General features: G+C 40.7%; 1 protein-coding gene across 1 annotated transcript in view; it reads left to right on the forward strand.

Moving 5' to 3' along the window:
- MEGF11 (multiple EGF like domains 11) overlaps positions 1-17,586 on the forward strand; it is a 207,338-nt gene that overhangs the window by 67,605 nt on the left and 122,147 nt on the right. Inside the window, exon 5 of the mRNA XM_067305228.1 lies at positions 12,866-12,940. Coding sequence (XP_067161329.1) covers positions 12,866-12,940 — 75 coding nt within the window. The remainder of the gene's footprint in view (positions 1-12,865; positions 12,941-17,586) is intronic.

Consider the following 17,586-nt stretch of genomic DNA (forward strand, 5'->3'; position numbering starts at 1 on the left):
TGAGGATACATCCATACCTTCAGCACTACAGGAAACAACATAAATATTATTTTTCTACTTGAGTTCCAGATGCAGGGAGAAAAAAAGGATGTTACCAAGGGGGAAATGCAATATGCTGACCATCTGGTGAGGCACTTGCTGGCAGGGTGTGATTTCAGCTACAGGAATGGAGCACCCACATCTTTCTTAACCAGACTGCCAAGCAGTAGCTGAGGTACAGAAAAGATTTGGCTAATAAAAGGTGCAATGCGATACCATCATACTTCAGAGAATTAACATAACTAAGTGCAGGCATCAGCTGCTTGACTTTTTATATGTTTTGCGCCTGGATTATGTAACAAAATCTAGTAATAAATAACGTACTATTACATTTGGCCACATGTTTAACAGTAGTGTGAGTGATGTCACAGACTAATTATCATGAGCAAATGGACTATGATTTAAAAATCATCATTTCACAACTGTACAAGTTTAACTCTGTTTTGAATAATATTATCAACACATTAAAGTATAGAATTATTATACCGAATAATTATTAAGATATATAAAATAAGTCTCTAGTTCAGTAACAGGGTTCTGAAGAACTACTTGGATGCTTTCTTTCTGACTGCTTAGATTTTTTTTTTTAATTTTCTGCTTACAACATGCCTAGACTTTTATGAATTTATAGTTAACATCTTCTCTACCTGTCAATAGACAGGCAAATCAGCAAATAACTATATTTCTTCATACCAAACCAGTGAGTGGTGGTGTCCCTACTGATAAAAGAGTCTCTGTAATGAATTGATCGGAATTAAATGTTGGCACATTTATCCACATCACACTTGATTAGGCCTGATTTTTGTCATCTTTTGATCTTTACTGTGTAAAGCATGGGGGGGTTCTGTGGCTGAGTGATACGTACATCTCAGACTCCCATTTCTGAGTTTATGGAAGGTGCCTGTTCAACATTTTCTGGTTCTCATACAGAGGTATATAAAATGGCATGTTGTCTTCTTGTATGTTTCTTTATTCCCTCCTCATAAGAGCTTCTTTGAAGGTCTGTTCTTGGAGACCTGCTCTAGAATTTTGGAGACCTACTTAATAATTACAGAGTTACAGAAGGGACAGAGTGCACCCTTAGCAAGTTTGCTGATGAAAGCAAATGGAGGAGTGGTTGATGCACCAGAGGGCTGTGCTGCCATTCAGAGGGACCTTGACAAGCTGGAGAGATGAGCAGAGAGGAACCTCATGAAGTTCAACAAAGGGAAGTGCAGGGTCCTGCACCTAGGGAGGAATAACCCCATGCACCAGTACAGGCTGGGGGTGGCCTGCTGGAAAGCAGCTTTGCGGAGAAGGACCTGGGTGTCCTGGTGGGCAACAAGTTGACCGTGAGGCAGCAATGTGCCCTTGGGGCCAAGAAGGCCAATGGTATTCTGGGTTGCATAAGGAAGAGCATTGCCAACAGGTCGAGGGAGGTGATCCTTCCGCTCTACTCAGCCCTGGTGAGGCCACATCTGGAGTACTGCGTCCAGTTCTGGGCTCCCCAGGACAAGAGAGACACATGGAGCGACTGGAGTGAGTCCAGCGGAGGGCTACGAAGGTGATTAAGGGACTGGAGCATCTCTCCTATGAGGAAAGACTGGGAGAGCTGGGCCTGTTCAGCCTGGAGAAGAGAAGGCTGAGGGGGGATCGTATCAATGTGTGTAAGTATCTGAAGGGAGGGTGTAGAGAGGATGGGCCAGACTCTTTTCAGTGATGCCCAGCAATAGGACAAGAGGCAATGGGCACAAACTGAAACACAGGAATTTCCGTCTGAACATGAGGAAAAACTTCTTTACTGTGAGGGTGACAGAGCACTGGAACAGGTTGCCCAGAGAGGTTGTGGAGTCTCCTTCCTTGGAGATATTCAAAAGCTGTCTGGACACAGTCCTGGGCAGTGTGCTCTAGGTGACCCTGCTTGATTGGGGAGTTGGACTAGATGATCTCCAGAGGTCCCTTCCAACCTCAGCCCTTCTGTGATTCTGAGATACTGTGTGATTCCATCCAAAAAAGTGGAACAGATCATGCCTTAATTTGCTGCTATGTGGACTGTGTTCATAAGTAAGAAGATAGGAAGTTTTCTGATCTCCTGCTCTGGAAATGTAAATAAGGCAGTGACTGTTAAATGTAATCACAAACCCAAAGTGAATTTCTGAAATTTAGATCATGTAGGCTGTGTGCTACTGGTTTACTCTGGGATGCCACTTGCTTCAAAAAAGATTGAAAGAGCTTTATAAGCATGTCTTCAGCTGGAGTAAGTCAGCTCCAGTGAAGCTTCGCCAGCTGGCAGGATGTGCAGGTTTGCGTCAGGGAGCAGCGAGGGCTGCTGCTCCCCAGGGGACAGAGCTAACTGGGAGTGGGATGTGGTGACCATCCTACACCAGTATCCTTCTGTAACCTTCCTCGAAGTGACTGGTCAAATTATGAACACACCAGGAATGGTAAATTCTTTGCTTTGACTGTGCAATGCCCAGAGATTATTTTAGTGCTCATACTTCCACAGTTGTGTAACAAACCAATGTTTAGAGAGTATCATTCCGTGTTTCTCTCCTTAGAATCAGACACAGCATGCATGTTTTTGATGCATTATTAAATATATCCACCAGGTAGTCAGGTTGAACAGTATTCGTGCTAAAGGCTCAAAAAATAGTATGTTGCAAATGCAGTTTCCAGTCATTATGCAAGTTGTCTTCTGCAAGCAGAAGTAGAAGAGTGGGAGAGGTGGAGATACAGTCCCGTGTGTTGATGGAGTGATTACTTCAGGAAATCAGTTATGTTTTGTAAAAAACCTGGTGCAGATTTGTCCAGCTCATTTGAATCTGTGCCTCTCCACTGTACATATGGTGAGAGTTATGAAACCCCACTCAGTTCTATTCTTCTGAATTCTTTTGTCTCATTCTCTCATTGGACTGCATCCTACTGAAATTTGGTGGGAATGTGTATCCCTAACTCAAAAGTTATCAAAATGAATTTAATATGGCCTGCATATCAATTATATTCCTATAATCAAGAATGGATGGGTTAAAGAATCTGGAACAGCACACAGGAAGAAGCGAAGAATTTAGTTTGATATTATAACCAGGGGCTTATAGTCAGCAAGAAATAATAATGCGTGCAGACTTGTTTTTTCTTCTCTCTCCTTCCTTGGGCAGCTGCCCAAATGTTGCATCTCTAAGTTATAAGAGGGAGTTAGATTTGGCACCCATACAGATTCCACATTCACTGAACGCTTTCTTCCTTTAGTTAGCAGTCTTTCTGAGCAACACTGGATTGCATTCATCTTTATTATGCAGTGAGGAGAATCACTGCATGGGAAGACTTGATCTTGAGTTCTGCATAAAACTGCAGTTTGCAAATTATTTAATCCTGCCACCTATTAATACAATTAACTTGTAATTGATATACAGACATATATTGATATGAAGACACAGTGATGTCTTCCACATCACCTCCCTGCAAGCCAGGAGTGATGAAATTTAATAAACTGCCTGTGTCCTGGGACCTGCACAGCTGTGATGTCACCCCTTCGTTTAGAAGTACAAAATGTCCATCTCCGCTACTGGTATACATTAGAATAATTGTTAATGTACTGTGAGAAGTAATTCAGCATCAGGACAAATTCTGAGACACAGTAGGCAAATTTTACTGGGCTAATATTACACTTATAAGTTATATTTTAAAGCAATTTACCATGATAATGTCCATGCAATGCTAAGACAAGTAGTTCCTTTTAAAGCTCTTTGCAGGAAGGTTGGATCCGATGATGATTTGCTGAATCTTTGTAGTTAAGACCACACAGATGTAGAAAAGCTTCTGAAAGGCTAGTTTAATACAATGCAAAAACAAAATCAGTGTGATGCAATATAGCTGTGAAGAAAAAATATACTTTTTAGAAGTATATGGAAATGCCTGGTACAAAGCAGTGTTGAGTAATATATTGCAGTCAATACATGCCGTTGACTGTGTAATGGTGTGTGGTATAATTCATATCTTCTTTCCAAGAAAAAAAGAAACCCTTTAAACATACACAAAAATATTTAACCATTACCTGCAAGGCATTATTTTGCCATTGTTTTCTAGAATATCAAAACTAACCAGTGCTGTATGTAGTAAAGAAATGTTGTTTTTCCTTAGTACCGTGCAAGGGAAGTGCCATCTTTCTAGAGGTGTATTCTTGATGAACTACAGTAACGATTACTTGATTGATTTAACTGTTGTACAGGTAATAATAATCATAAAACAATTTAAAACTTCATTAACTAGCAGAGCACTGGAATAATACAAATAAGACATTGATTCATGGTCGTGTTTAGATTTACCTTTGTTTACATACTGTTGTGTTCTTGAAATATTTAGAGCTAGTTTATGCATAATTATGGACAGTTATGTAGTACTGTTTTCTAAGAGAGTTTCCGTTTGTAACCAAGCAGAAAACAAAAAAGAGCATTCTGCATCCCCAAACAAACAAAGAAGCAAAACCCCCAGATGAGTTAAAACAAGAATGCAGGAGTTTAAAGGCGAGCTCAGCGTGGGGCGAGGATGGAAACTCTCTCACAGCCGTTATTACGGAATGGCTGTCGTAACTGTAGATATTAGACAATTAGTTACCTCACATTTGGTTTGAAAGGCTCTTGGAAAGAAACGGTTCAGCAATATTTTTCTTCGTTATGCCTTTTTTCTGCTTCTTCACCTATGGATGTCTTTAATTATGTATATGCCTGCCTTAATGCTTAATTGCCTTAATGCAATTATGTCTTTTGTTGTAGGCAAATTTTAGTGATATTTGTGAATGTTGTGTATGCTTAAGGTAAATGCTGACTTTTGAGACAACTATATATGAGACTACCCTGATTCTAACCATGTAAATTATAAGCACATTCATCTGATTAGTGAAACTACTGAGTTTTTATTGCAGAGTCTCATAAAGTCCATACATCTTTCCATAGGAACAGTGACACATTTTGAAGATTATTAGCATAAATAAAGATTTCATGGTTATCACTTCCCCATTCTCTCTTTGCTTCTGATACTATGCACATCCTTTACATCCAATGGGGAGAACTGGTCTCTTGCAGAGAATTTAGAAGCAACGGAGCAGGACTAGACAGGATCCTCTTCCTCTTCCTAACACCACCGGAGAGCAGGTGCCGTAATGTGCATATTGGATGTTTCATTGAGATTTTCTACAGTTCCTATTTTTTGATGCAACAAAGGATTTTCTTTAACTAGGACACCCATTAATGATCAGGTACTTTCATCCTTTCTTGCCAGAGCCCAAAGTCTTTTATCCATAGTATTCTTTTCCTGTTCCTGCTTGATTATCAATATAGGCAGTTTTATTAGCTGGAGTAGCTAATTAACATCAAAGGAATCAGACCACCTCTCTGGTGTGTGAATGACTGCAAGACCTGATTCAGGAAAGACATTAGGCATATTAAGCAGTTTGTAGGAATCAGGTTTTCTGTTGGCCAGCATAAGTGGCCGAAATGCAGGGAGAACTAAGGGAGACCATGGTGGGCACAAAAGCAGCAGTGAAGACTTTTTTGTGCTAGATCCCAAAAGTGTGCCTGTGAAAATATTTCCTAAGGCAGTTCTCCATCCCTGCTTTTATTAAACCTTTTTAAATCAATGTGCAGTATGGTAAATCTTATTCACTCAGATAGGTGCATTTGAATGAGAACTGGTTATGTGAGTAAGAACTGGCCAGTACAAAAATAACGATTCTTATTTGTCATTCTCTATTATCGTAACCATATTACAGAGGATAATGAAGTGCAAGTTAGAGCAATTAGTTGGTGGCAGCACAAATGATAAGCACAGCACTATAACTTTCATATACTGTGCTGTGCAATGCAGCCTATTGATTTAACGGCAGCTTTTCTTTTTTCCTTTTCACTCTCTAGTAAAAAACATCACTGCGATTTATGTGAGCGCTACTGTTTTGGAATACAGATCAGGCTGGAGAAACACTGGTGTGAATCTTCAGTAGCTCACTATTTAAAAAAGACAAGCCTAGGTTAATTCATAAAGTGCTTTACAAAATAGGATAAATGCTGTGTGTTCCACAGTAGGGTTCCTTGGCTTTCTTCCTCACACCTGACTGCCTATTAATCTGCCTTTTAACTGTGCCTGCATGCGGCCACACATGGCTGAAACCACCAGCAAAGTATCTCTCTCCAGGCCTCTCCGAACTGGGTCACCCTTTTGCTGTTGGTTAGTGTTAAATTATTCCCTTTGAGATAACCAAGCCACTCCATGGTGCTGGCTATTGTCATGTCCTGGCACTGAGATTTTATAACAGATTATGGGCAATCTGTCATTTCAGACTGTTCAAGGATATATGAAAAATTAGACACATGTTGCTCTCTCACACCAAAGAATTTGAACAATGACAATAAAAAACATATTTTTCCCATTTATTATCCCATTATTATTGCTTGTTAAAATGTGATAAATAAAGCATGATGTTTACCTTGAATAAGCAACTCTAATGATATACAATATTTGAGATTATCAAAATGTTCATATGGATTTTAATGGAGAATAATTTCAGCTGTCTTGAGTCAGCCTTGATATGAAACAGTTTCCACAGACCGCTGGAAGGCTGAAGCCCATCCTGCAAGTGGGCTTCGAATGCCCCTGGGAACACACTTCACCAGTCCTCATTTCAGGATTGGGGCCAGATGAGTAGAAGATGATATTGCAATTAGATTGTTCTGAAATTAATGTCTCCTGATACTATTTTAAACATTTTCTTCCTCTTTTCACTGGAAGATGAGAATCCAGAAGTCTATTGCTGACTTCAGGGGGATTTTAAATTCAGTCTAAATCATGGCTCTGGTACACAACCAGGCCCCCATTCAGAGAAGCACATGTTTAACTTCACCTAAGCGCTTCTGAAGCTTCCTTAATGCATATAAAGCCTTTAGCCCTTAATTCTGACCAAAAGGAGCAGGGGATTTAGATGCGCTTTTAATTCCTCTCCTGAAGATGACAGAGGGTCTGATCCAACAACCACTGAAATTATAGGAATACTTGTACAGACTTCAAGGAGTTTTGAAATATCAAACATCTTGTATCCGAGTGCACATATGTACATCTGAATATGTCGATTTTGACTAAGCAGTATATGTTCACTATATATTAATATAAGTACATATGTTCTATTTCATCTGTATGTTTCACATTTTATACATTCATATGTGAAATATGCATTTTTAGATCTTGCATATTTATGTGTCTTTATATATGCATGGACATGTATGTGTGCATGTATATATGTGTGCATTGTACTCATGGCTCCAGTCCATCTTTACTTATCTACGTGTGTGTGTAGATAGATGGATGGATAGATACTACCTTCCTGTAGACACACTGCCTCTTTAAAGCATTCTCTAAATCAGAAGGCTTTGGTGCCATTCAGGGGCTCCGTTTGCTTTAGTCTGCATTGCTCCCCTTCCTTTTCTTTCCCACTTGAAAAGACTCTTAATCTCTATAAATATCCGGGCCTCTTTTCACAAACATGAACGTGGAAGCTGCCTCCTGGCTCACTGGACGCAGGGTTACAGGTGCCGCCTGGACTTCCTTTTCTCCAGTGCCATCACAGACTTTTCAGGCTGGCACAGTGCTTGTCTCTTAGCCAAAACCTCCAAAAATGCTACCATCCCCATTCTCCTTTTTCTATTGCCCGTACTTGACAATGATGGTTATCCCCCTCCTTGAAATCAGCTTTGTCCTGTGCCAGCTTCCCTCCTGTCTCCCTAGGTCTCTTTGTCAGTGCATCCTTCATGGGATCTCCTCACCCTTTGCCTCTCCCTCCATGAGGCTCTGCTCTTGGTCTCTTTCCCTTCACGTACATTTTGCCTATACATAATCTCATTTGAAGAAGCAAATTCTCCTAGTATGTCCATCTGTACAGCTTGCGTTAGCTGTGTTCAAAAGAGAAGTATTTGCATCCTCCTGTCCTCTCTCGCTGTGCCCTGTAAACCACCTCCTTCACGTATAGCGCAGGACACCACCGTCATCCTGCCAGCCGCCCAAGCACACAAGATGGAGCTCTTTGCTTTGGCCTCCTGTATCTTCACATCCAGGCTGTGTCAAAGGTTTTGGGATTCTTTCTGCACAGAACCTCCCAAGCAAACATTCCTTCCCCTCTAATACAACTGTACATAGTTTAGTGAATTGCAGGGTCAAAATTTAGCATGATGTGGCTCTTACTGTTGTCATCTCTGATACATTAACATTATCTGCCAGGGAACTTCTTTAATATTTTTACCTCATACTGTATGTTAAAAAGAGAATTATGTTGGATATTTAATTCTGAAAAATAAGAAGTGAGATGATAAATTCTGTGAAAAACAACTCCAATCATTGCAATGCTTAATGCTTTCTGGTGTGTCTTGATTTCCTATCAGTGTTTCCAATTGCCATTACAGAGACAGAACACCAGTGTTGATGTAATTAAAAGACGTATAAGGAAATTGAGAAATGAATACATATTTTAGTAATGTTTATAGAGAGTTTAGAATAAATAATCATAATAACCATTTTACACCATTAAGGTAACCTATTTTTATGTAATAAAAAAGGACAGACTGGCAAATAGCTTAGCAAAGATAAGCGAGTTGTTGTTTTGCATGGAGGCAGAGGTGGTGGAGAGAGTAGTTTAGTCTGGGAGAAGTAATCCCTGCCAGCCCTGACTCTGGCTTAGATTGCTTCTCCTGCTGTATCGGTTGGCCAAGGCAGTCAGTGGATGAAGCCTCGACTCTTGGTTAAGAGAGAAGGATAGCAACCCCGTAAATGCGGCACTTGCATGCCCTCGGGCGAGTTGTAGAGCCGAAAGGGATTAGGAGTTTCATTGCATCAGGGAGGCAGCAGGGGTCAAATGTGCACCAGAAGTCCTATAACTAAGTCCGTAATTCTTATATGGGCAAAGCTGCAGGGATTTCTGCTTGATGAAGGATTGCATGATTGAGACCAATGACTTTAACAGGCACAACATCCATTCTGCATCTCAAAATTGTCATCTATCTTACATGTAAGAAAATACCATGTAAGAACAAAACCTCCGCACGCTTCCTTTCTGGTAGAAGTGGCTGTATGCTTCCCATATGCATGCAAAGGCTATAATTGGAATTTATTTCTTACATTTTTCTGCTATCAAAAACATTTTTATGAACTCTCATGTTGTATTTAATGCATGTCTTTTGCCTGCATGTGCTGTGAACTTCATTATTGTTGTTTTGAGGTTGCATGGTCAATAAATGTCAGCTTCTGAAGTGCTTTGCCAGTTCAGATATCAGAAATGAAAACATAAGCCTCAGCTCTTTTTTACTGGTCATGACAAATTGGTTCTTTTCAGTCTACATCGCATTTCTATCACTCCATCTGTCTGAATGGAAGTGGATTTCTCAGTGTTACCTGCTGTCAGGCCAACATGAATTCCCAAATCGTTTCAAAGGTTTGTTGCTACATTTGTCTCATGGTCACGTGCCCACGAAAGGGGGACCTGTGGGAGTCTGAATGTGCAAGGATGGGAAAAGCAAGGTTGGGAGCCAGATTAGTTTGCTTTAACTGTTCACAGCACCAAGCTAAATTGCACTTTTCGCTGAGCCAGTGTCTTTATTTGTGTTCAGCCTCTGAGCAGGCAGTTTGTGAAACAGAATACAACAGTTCACATACATTTTCAAACCTTTTGTGCTTTGACAACTGAGTATAGTAAAAATGGAGACCACACATGATATTGTATGTGCACACATGAATGTGTTCCTGTAATTACAGTTTGCACATGAATTATCATGGTTATGCAATCAAGTGAGCAATTATGTGCTTAAATGGCCACCCGGGCTTTATATGGCCGTAAGAAAGAAAAACATTCATGTGTTCAGGTGCACATATGTTTATTTAAAAAGAAAGAGCAAAGAACTTTTTTTAAATATCATCTACTATTCATGGCTGGAATGAAATGGATCCAACCAAATTGATATTACATTTAGAAGTTTGTATTCTACAGTATTACTCACTGCTGCAAAAGGGACCTAAAAATCCAAGAGATATAACAAGTACAGCTTTAACCCTGAAGCTTAATCGCTGCTAGTCTGGGAAGACCAAAGAACCAGCTTTACTTGACCTCTAGCCAGGATCCATAATACAGGGCACAGGAGGGGCACTGAGACAAGTGAGCTGAGTTGAGGAAAGCCCTTGCATTTTAAAAAGATAATTTTCAGACCCACAGAGTCACCGGGAAGTCTGCCCTCAGCAATCTTTACGAGACTCAGGATCAGGCCTCTGCATACACACAAGGAAAAGCCCAAAACTGAGCTGAGCATAGGTTATTGCCTTGGTACCAAAGCAGAGCATTTCTATTTAGAGATATTTACAATCAAATATGGATTTACATAGTACCTGTCATACAAAGTATTACAGCAGTTTTTTCAATGACAGAAAGATGCTCCAACTACAGGCACTGCGTGGTGCTGAGAGAAACCTGTGTGTCAAGAGCAGAACCAGGTTCCCAGCAGCACCCGCAGCTGTAGCACCACTACGTTGAGAGCCGTAGCAATATTCCAGCCAGGGTGCAGGTCCCCCCTTTGATGATAGCTGACAAGCTGAATAAAAACTGATGGAGAGAACGGTAATAACCTGCCGATGCAGCGAGGCAGAGCTCATTGTCATCAACAAGGCAATGATCACCTCACCTTACTATGGAGTTAGCTCCCCGGTGCAAGGTTGTACGCGCCTCCGCAGAAAACAAGGATGGCGTAAAGGGCTAACTTGCGATGAAGGAGGGATTTGTATTCTTGCTGCAAGAAACCTTAGCAGGATTGTTTTCCTTTTACTGGCTTAAGCACCAGCACAAGTTCAGGAATGGATTATTCTTGAAATATACTTGTGGTTCCCTAGAACATATCCACTATTTACTCTATTTTACAGACAGCTTTTGCTGAGACACAGAATTGCAGCATGCACTGCAACTTGGTTTAGCTTTTTTCCCCCAAAATCTATTAACAAATTCTTTCGTTGTTCCTAAGGATTTGTGACACATGTGAAATGTAGCACTTGCATTTTCTCAGAGCTAGTTAATGAACTGAGCGTGCATTGCTGTCTACTGAAATCTGTCTCTGCAATTTCCAGTTCATTTTCGCATTTCCCTGATTGCTTAATTTCTGTGTTCTGGAACTTTTAAAACTGTCAGCAAAGATGTTTTCCCAGTCTTTGCAGTATGACAGTAGTCTAACTTAGTTTCGTTAAAGAGTGGAAAGGGACACCACTTATATTCATTGCAGTTCTGTCTGCAGAACAACAGCAGAATTAGGCTTTTCCTCAGATCCCAGAGGAGGAAGTATGGGCAAGCAACAGCTGCTGCTGAAAGAAGAAAGAGCATGGAAAATACATATCCACAGGAAAAAAATAAAATTAGTATTAGTCATTTCTGCAGAACATATATAACAATTAAATCAGTTTCCATTGAAATTAAAATAAATGGCATGAATTAATGAATGCATTTTATGATAACTATCCCGCTAGAATGAAATTTCCCTTTGTGCAAGCAGCCTTTACAAGTGCTATTTTAAATAAGATATTTTGTGGGGCAGAAACTGTCATTCACTGTATGTTTGTACTGCATATAAGGGCAATAGAGAGGAGATAGATCTCTACTCTGGCATCGGGATATATCCCAGTCTTGTGCTTCCCGCTGGGTGACCTTGGGCAAGTCACATCTCCTGTCATTGTCTCGGTTTCCCTGTTTGCCGAGTGGGATTATTTTGCTAATCTCTTAAAGCATTTTGTAATTTACTCATTACTAGCAATATTTGAGAACAAAGCATTATTATAATAGTAGTGTATGATTTGGGTGCCACTTTATTCCCCAGTATGGGCTTAAACAAAATTTATGTGATATGCTGGCTTGTGCTGGATCTCTGCGCAGGAGTGAGTCTTACCCGAGATCAATACAGTCATTGCTGGGTCCTGTGGTTTTTATGAGTTGTACAACATAAAGAAAGCAGGTCCTTCCACAACAAAAGCACTGTGCCTCTGCCCTAACTGTTAAGCCTGGGAATCAGATAAATGCTAGATTCTGCTTTTCTGATGTTTTCCCCCACTTCCGTAGCTGTTAATGAAACTGCAGTCGTGCTAATAACAATATGACGTCCTGGCCGTAGGAAAGGCACGTGCGCATTGTAAGCAAATGCAAGTCTGAGCGAAAATGTGCAGACCTTCACCTGTCGTTATCTTGCTGACTCCAATGAGGTTGTACAGTGTTTTCAAAAATACGCAGGAAGTTATGATTTTTATTTTCCATAAAAGATATCAGTAGCATTCATTTACAAATTCTGTTGTAATGTTCTTCCCATGGGGGACTGGATTATCAGGGAAAAATTGCTTTTGGCAAAGACTTATTGACTTATTGTTAAAAACTGAATTCAATTTTTGAGTCAAAATTTGTAATGTTTTTCAATGAAAAGTGGCATTTTCAATGGAAAAAAAAGAGGAATATTATTTTGGCAGTGCAATTTTGTTGAAATTTCCAGCTGTCTAACTGCAGTGTAAAAACAGAATACAAAACCCATCTTTGGAGCCTTCTCTAGAGCCGGTACTTGAACCTGCTTTTGTGTGAAACAACTTCTCCAGGCCTGAACTGGAGCCAGTTTAAACCACTGGAAAGCGTTCAGTGGCAGGCCCCCCGCGTGCTCCGTGTCTGTGTGCAACGAAGCTGCTGGACGAGTTCGGTTACAGACGCTTCCTTTCCCTTCTTTTACCGTCTTTTGCTCTCCCCTGTCCGCTCTTCTCCCCCCTTCCCTCTCGTCTCTCGCCTTGTCCTCTCTCTTCCCGTCCGTGTCAGGAAGGGCCACCGCGGAAGGGCCGGCTGAGCACAGCACCGCTCCGGCAGAGACTAGTGGCAACCGCGGCTACAACAGTGAGTGGTTTCAAACTATCTGGCGGCTAATTCTGTAGGGTGCCTCGGGTGGCGGGAGCTGGGCGAGCTGCTTCCAGGCTTTCCCTGTGCATGGTTTTTCTCTTGAATGACGTGCTGGACCCCAAACCCAAGCGCTGCTGGACCCTGCACCGCCCCTGGAAGCCCATGGGAATCGGATGCTTTCAGACCGTGCTTCAGACTCCCCAGGATTTTGTCATTTGTTGTTTTTGGCAAGGTTAGCTTTTTAGACCCATGCCAAGCCTGTGGTTTAGGCAACTGGATGGATGTAATTTATGGTGCTGTATCTTTCCATGCCGTCCCGTGTGCCGCAGTCCTGTCAGATGCTCAAGCTAAGCTATTTGACACCTCCAAAACACCACACTGGTGACACAAGACCCGCTGCCTGCTGCTTTGCTCTAATATGGTGTTGCTGAGGTAAAAGAAATGTCCTGACCTCTTCTGATCCTTAAAGGCCTTGTGGCACTTCACATTAATTAAACTGGCACTTGGTCAGTATGACCTGGCCAAATTTCAACCCGGGTAGTTACTTGGGACCCAGAGTAGAAGATTATCATTCCGTTTTTTCTCACTCCTTATTTAGGCAAAAACAAGCAGCATCATTTCATTTCTTTGGGCACATCTCTCAGCTTCAGGTGGAAAATGCACTTTTTGCATTTTGCTCAGTTTTGGGCTGCTCTGTTGGTCTACAACTTAAATAGCTGTGTCTCATTTGTTAAAGAATTTTTGTGTTGATTATGTATTAGGTTAAGTAATTCTTCAGTGTTGTATTATGCCCCTTATAATAAATAACAAGCATTGCATAAGCAAAAAATGTTATTTTACATTATTTTCAAGAATCACCTGTTCCCCGGCTAGCGCCAGTTCTTTGTGCTGAGCTCTCTTAGCAGCTGCTTTGAGTCATCCTGTGGCTGGGCGTACTGGTGGCCCTGGTGAGACTATTTTACCTATCTTCCCCTTACTTTTTGATGGCTGTCAGTAAGGAGCAGTGCAGCTCTGCATTGAGGGATTGGTGATGTGTATAATTAGCACTCTGAGGACCAAATCAGCAGGCCTAAGCTGACTGTGGTAGAACTGCATCCACTTTTACCCGTAATGAATTTGATCTTGCTTCCTTATGCAAACAATCTAATGAGAACACTAGCATTTCTTCTCACTACAGTCTGTGAAAATAGTACTTCTAATGTATCGGTATTTGCTCCTTTAATACATTTTGTCATATGTGTGGGTATATTTACAAAGCGCATGCAGTTAAATGTCATCGAAAAATATAATTAAAAATCAATTAAGAGACCATTTTAAAAATGAGAGGTTGTAAAAATGGAATTTACAGTAATAACCAGACTAAGGATTTGGCATTTACTATGTCTCTACAAAATAGTGATTCCCTTGTTAGTTGTGCTTGAGTGACAAGGTGCTCTCTTATCTCCTGGATATAAATTCCAATATCCTTGTTATTGCTGGGACAAATAAATACCTGCATAAAGACTTCTTGCACTGCCAAATAACACCAACTGATTAAATTCAGACAATTGGTTTTTTTATTCTGATCTAGGCCCAATGCCAAAAATACCCCATCGCATGAAGGACTAGGTTCTGCACTCAGTTTATGGCCAGTTAATGCATAGCAAATTGTGGCCCACTGACACAGGTCTAAGCACAGAAAGACTTTTTAAAGTGTTATCATTTCCCACATGAAACCTGAACATATGTAGAAACAAACATGGAAGAGCTATTTGCCCTATAACACGAACTGATGGTAAATGAGATTGCTGTAAATAGAGGTCTGAGGACATCAATGCTTGAGGTGCACTCAGAGATGCAGGAGTCCTTGTGACAAATTGTGGCACCCACAGAAACATAACCAGAGCTAACTGTCTGGCATCGCCCCCATGAAATCTGTGTGTATGTGCGTGCGAAACTCATGCCTGTGTGGTCTGGATCCAAGCAGCCTAACTCATTGTCCGGTTTGGTCTGGGAGGATAGGGAGGTTCTGCTGGGAAGTGGTGTAACATCCCTTCTTTAAAGGACTCTTTCAGCCCTTTAAAATTTGGGCAAGATGAAGAGTCCGGTTCCCCTGTTTATGGGTAATCAGAGGCTTTGTGTGAGATGCTCCACGGTCAGGTCAGTTGAAGATCTAGAAGTCAGGCCTCTTCTTTAACATCGCTCGCTTGTTTCTGGGTCATTAGAATCTTACTATAATATTCAGTCTGTGTTTTCTTCTTTTTTACATCTATGGATATGTTTGCAATAGCATATTTATGTATACTTTATGAGTTACTTTAAGGATTTGCTTCCTTTAAGATTTCTTCTTTTTTTTTTTACCCTGCGTATAAGAAATTTCCATAGGCTGTTGTCGGTGACATTACGGTGACACTACAAATGGGAAGCATGCTGTTGTAGTCTTCACTGTACATCTTCCCTCTGAACCATGTGGTGTATGCTCAGACTTGGACTGTAGATGGGCTTTTTGTGTTCTTATGTGAACATCTGCTTCAAAATCCCAAGTTAAGGCAGGCAAGAAGCAAATTAAATTGTTCGTCCTTATTTATCTCTATTTAACACCAAAATTGTTTCTTACACGCCATTTAAGCTCACATTTTAGAACAGTAAATATTAAAAATGAATCTAAATAACTTACATCTTTATCATATTTATTTGTGGATATGAGGATAGAATGAAAGTGAGCTGGAGTAAAAACCAATAGGTGTTTTGCTGCTTAGGCACACATCAGGAACCGCAGCTGTTAATTCCCTGCCCTGCCCTTGGGGGAGAGAGGTCTGCCTGTCGCTCCCACTAGCCTTTCTGCAGAGCAATAGGCCTTGGTAACACTGTGCAGCTTGAAATCAATCTTTGCCTGTGTTGAGGCAGCATGTGAATAAATCCTTATTACTGTTTGATTTGTGCTTGAGACCTAGAAAAGTGAGAGTTTTGAGGATGACTCAGATATTCTTTCTTCCTCCTGGGTTTTCTTGATATGCCAACCCAGCAGCTAAGTCACTATCCTGGATGCCTCTGTTGCAGGTTCTCAGTCTTTCTGCTTCCAGCATATCCCTTAATCATAGAAAATGCCCTTATTAAAAAATCAAAATAAAATAAAACTTGCATTTTTTCACAATCCTGAGCAGATTTTGGACAACTCATTGTTAATTCCTGGAGGAAAAATGATAATTTATGGTACTAATATGGATTCAATGAATGAAAAACTATAAGTTCTAGGTTTTCATGAGAAGTTGGTTATTCTGCACAAACCCGATTTCATTCTTTGATGAGATTACAGAGTTGGTTGCTAGTTTAATTAAGGTAGCTGTGCAGGTATAATAAGTTTTTGTAAGGTTCAGTTCTGAAGGATATTCTGATTAAAAAGTTATCCCTAAACAATATCAATAGCATGTGTTAAAAAAAAATTGAGTACCAAGTAAATATAGATCTCAAAAAGCAGCTGTCAATGGGGAATAATCATCAAATGTATTTCTGGTGGGCCTCTGGTATTAGACTCAATGCTATCAATATTTACAGTAATGATCTAGAAGTAAATATAAAATTACTGCAGATAAAATTTGTGGATGACAGAAAAATTGGCAGAGTGGCAAGTATTGATGAGGACACAACGTTCATGCAGAGTGATCTAAACCATTTACAGTTTAACTGAACATTTCTAGAGTGATGATGAAATTTATTACCATCATACCTGCAAGGGACTGTGCTTCTTTCCGTAGGCACTTTGCTAACGCAAGGTCTGAGGACTGGAAGGTGTGAGTGCAGTGCAGGAGACAACAGTGGGGGGTTGGCAAATGGAAGGATCGAAGGAAACAGTAGGTGTGATGTGATTTTCTGGCCCTGAGATAAACTGAGACTAGATCGTGTCCATACAGCTAAAATCTAGCATTCTCTTAAATAGAGTAGCTGTATCCAAATTGCCCATTGGGCTTAGCCCTGGCAGTCTGTGGGCATTAAGAAATGGACACTGTCATCCCTAAGGGGGACACGTACCTGTGAGGATGCTTTCGTGCTTCTACTCCTTGCACTAGCACAAGCTTCATAGATAAGTTAAGATCTGCTCTTCCTCCTGCTCTCAGATTGACCATCTATCACCGATACTAAAAGCTCTTGGAAAAAAATTACTACAATAGTGTGGGGAAGAAGGTCTCACCATGCTTTTAAAGAGTGGGAGGTTTAGTGAGCAGCCGTATAAATGGCTTTGGTTTATGGATTTTACACATTATCAAAAGCCATCCTGCTATCCACAATCTAATTAGAGTGCACTGTACTATCAAGGGGGACATAGGAGCTTTGTCCCTGCCAGACAGAAGTCACCCCTGTGTAAATCTTATCTAGGACAGGGTTTTGGGAAAAAAACGCTCTGTTCAAATGTTCTGTTCCAAAAAACATCTGTGTTTGTGATAAAGTGGCAAAAAGTGCCATTTAAAATCTCACAGCTCAAGCCTCTGCAGAATAGTGCAGAAGACCTGTGAATCTCTGAGCTCCCGTAGGAGTTACATGATGATTTTTTTAATCATTTGTAAGGTCGTGCCCTTGGTTGTGGAATAGTCAGTTGGAATGAACCTTGGCTCTCTTACAGCACAAGCTTCCTTTGTAAATGAGTAATGAAGGAAGTTCACATAACT

The sequence above is a fragment of the Apteryx mantelli genome, chromosome 15 (genome assembly GCF_036417845.1).
Source record: "Apteryx mantelli isolate bAptMan1 chromosome 15, bAptMan1.hap1, whole genome shotgun sequence".
Lineage (NCBI taxonomy): Eukaryota > Metazoa > Chordata > Aves > Apterygiformes > Apterygidae > Apteryx > Apteryx mantelli.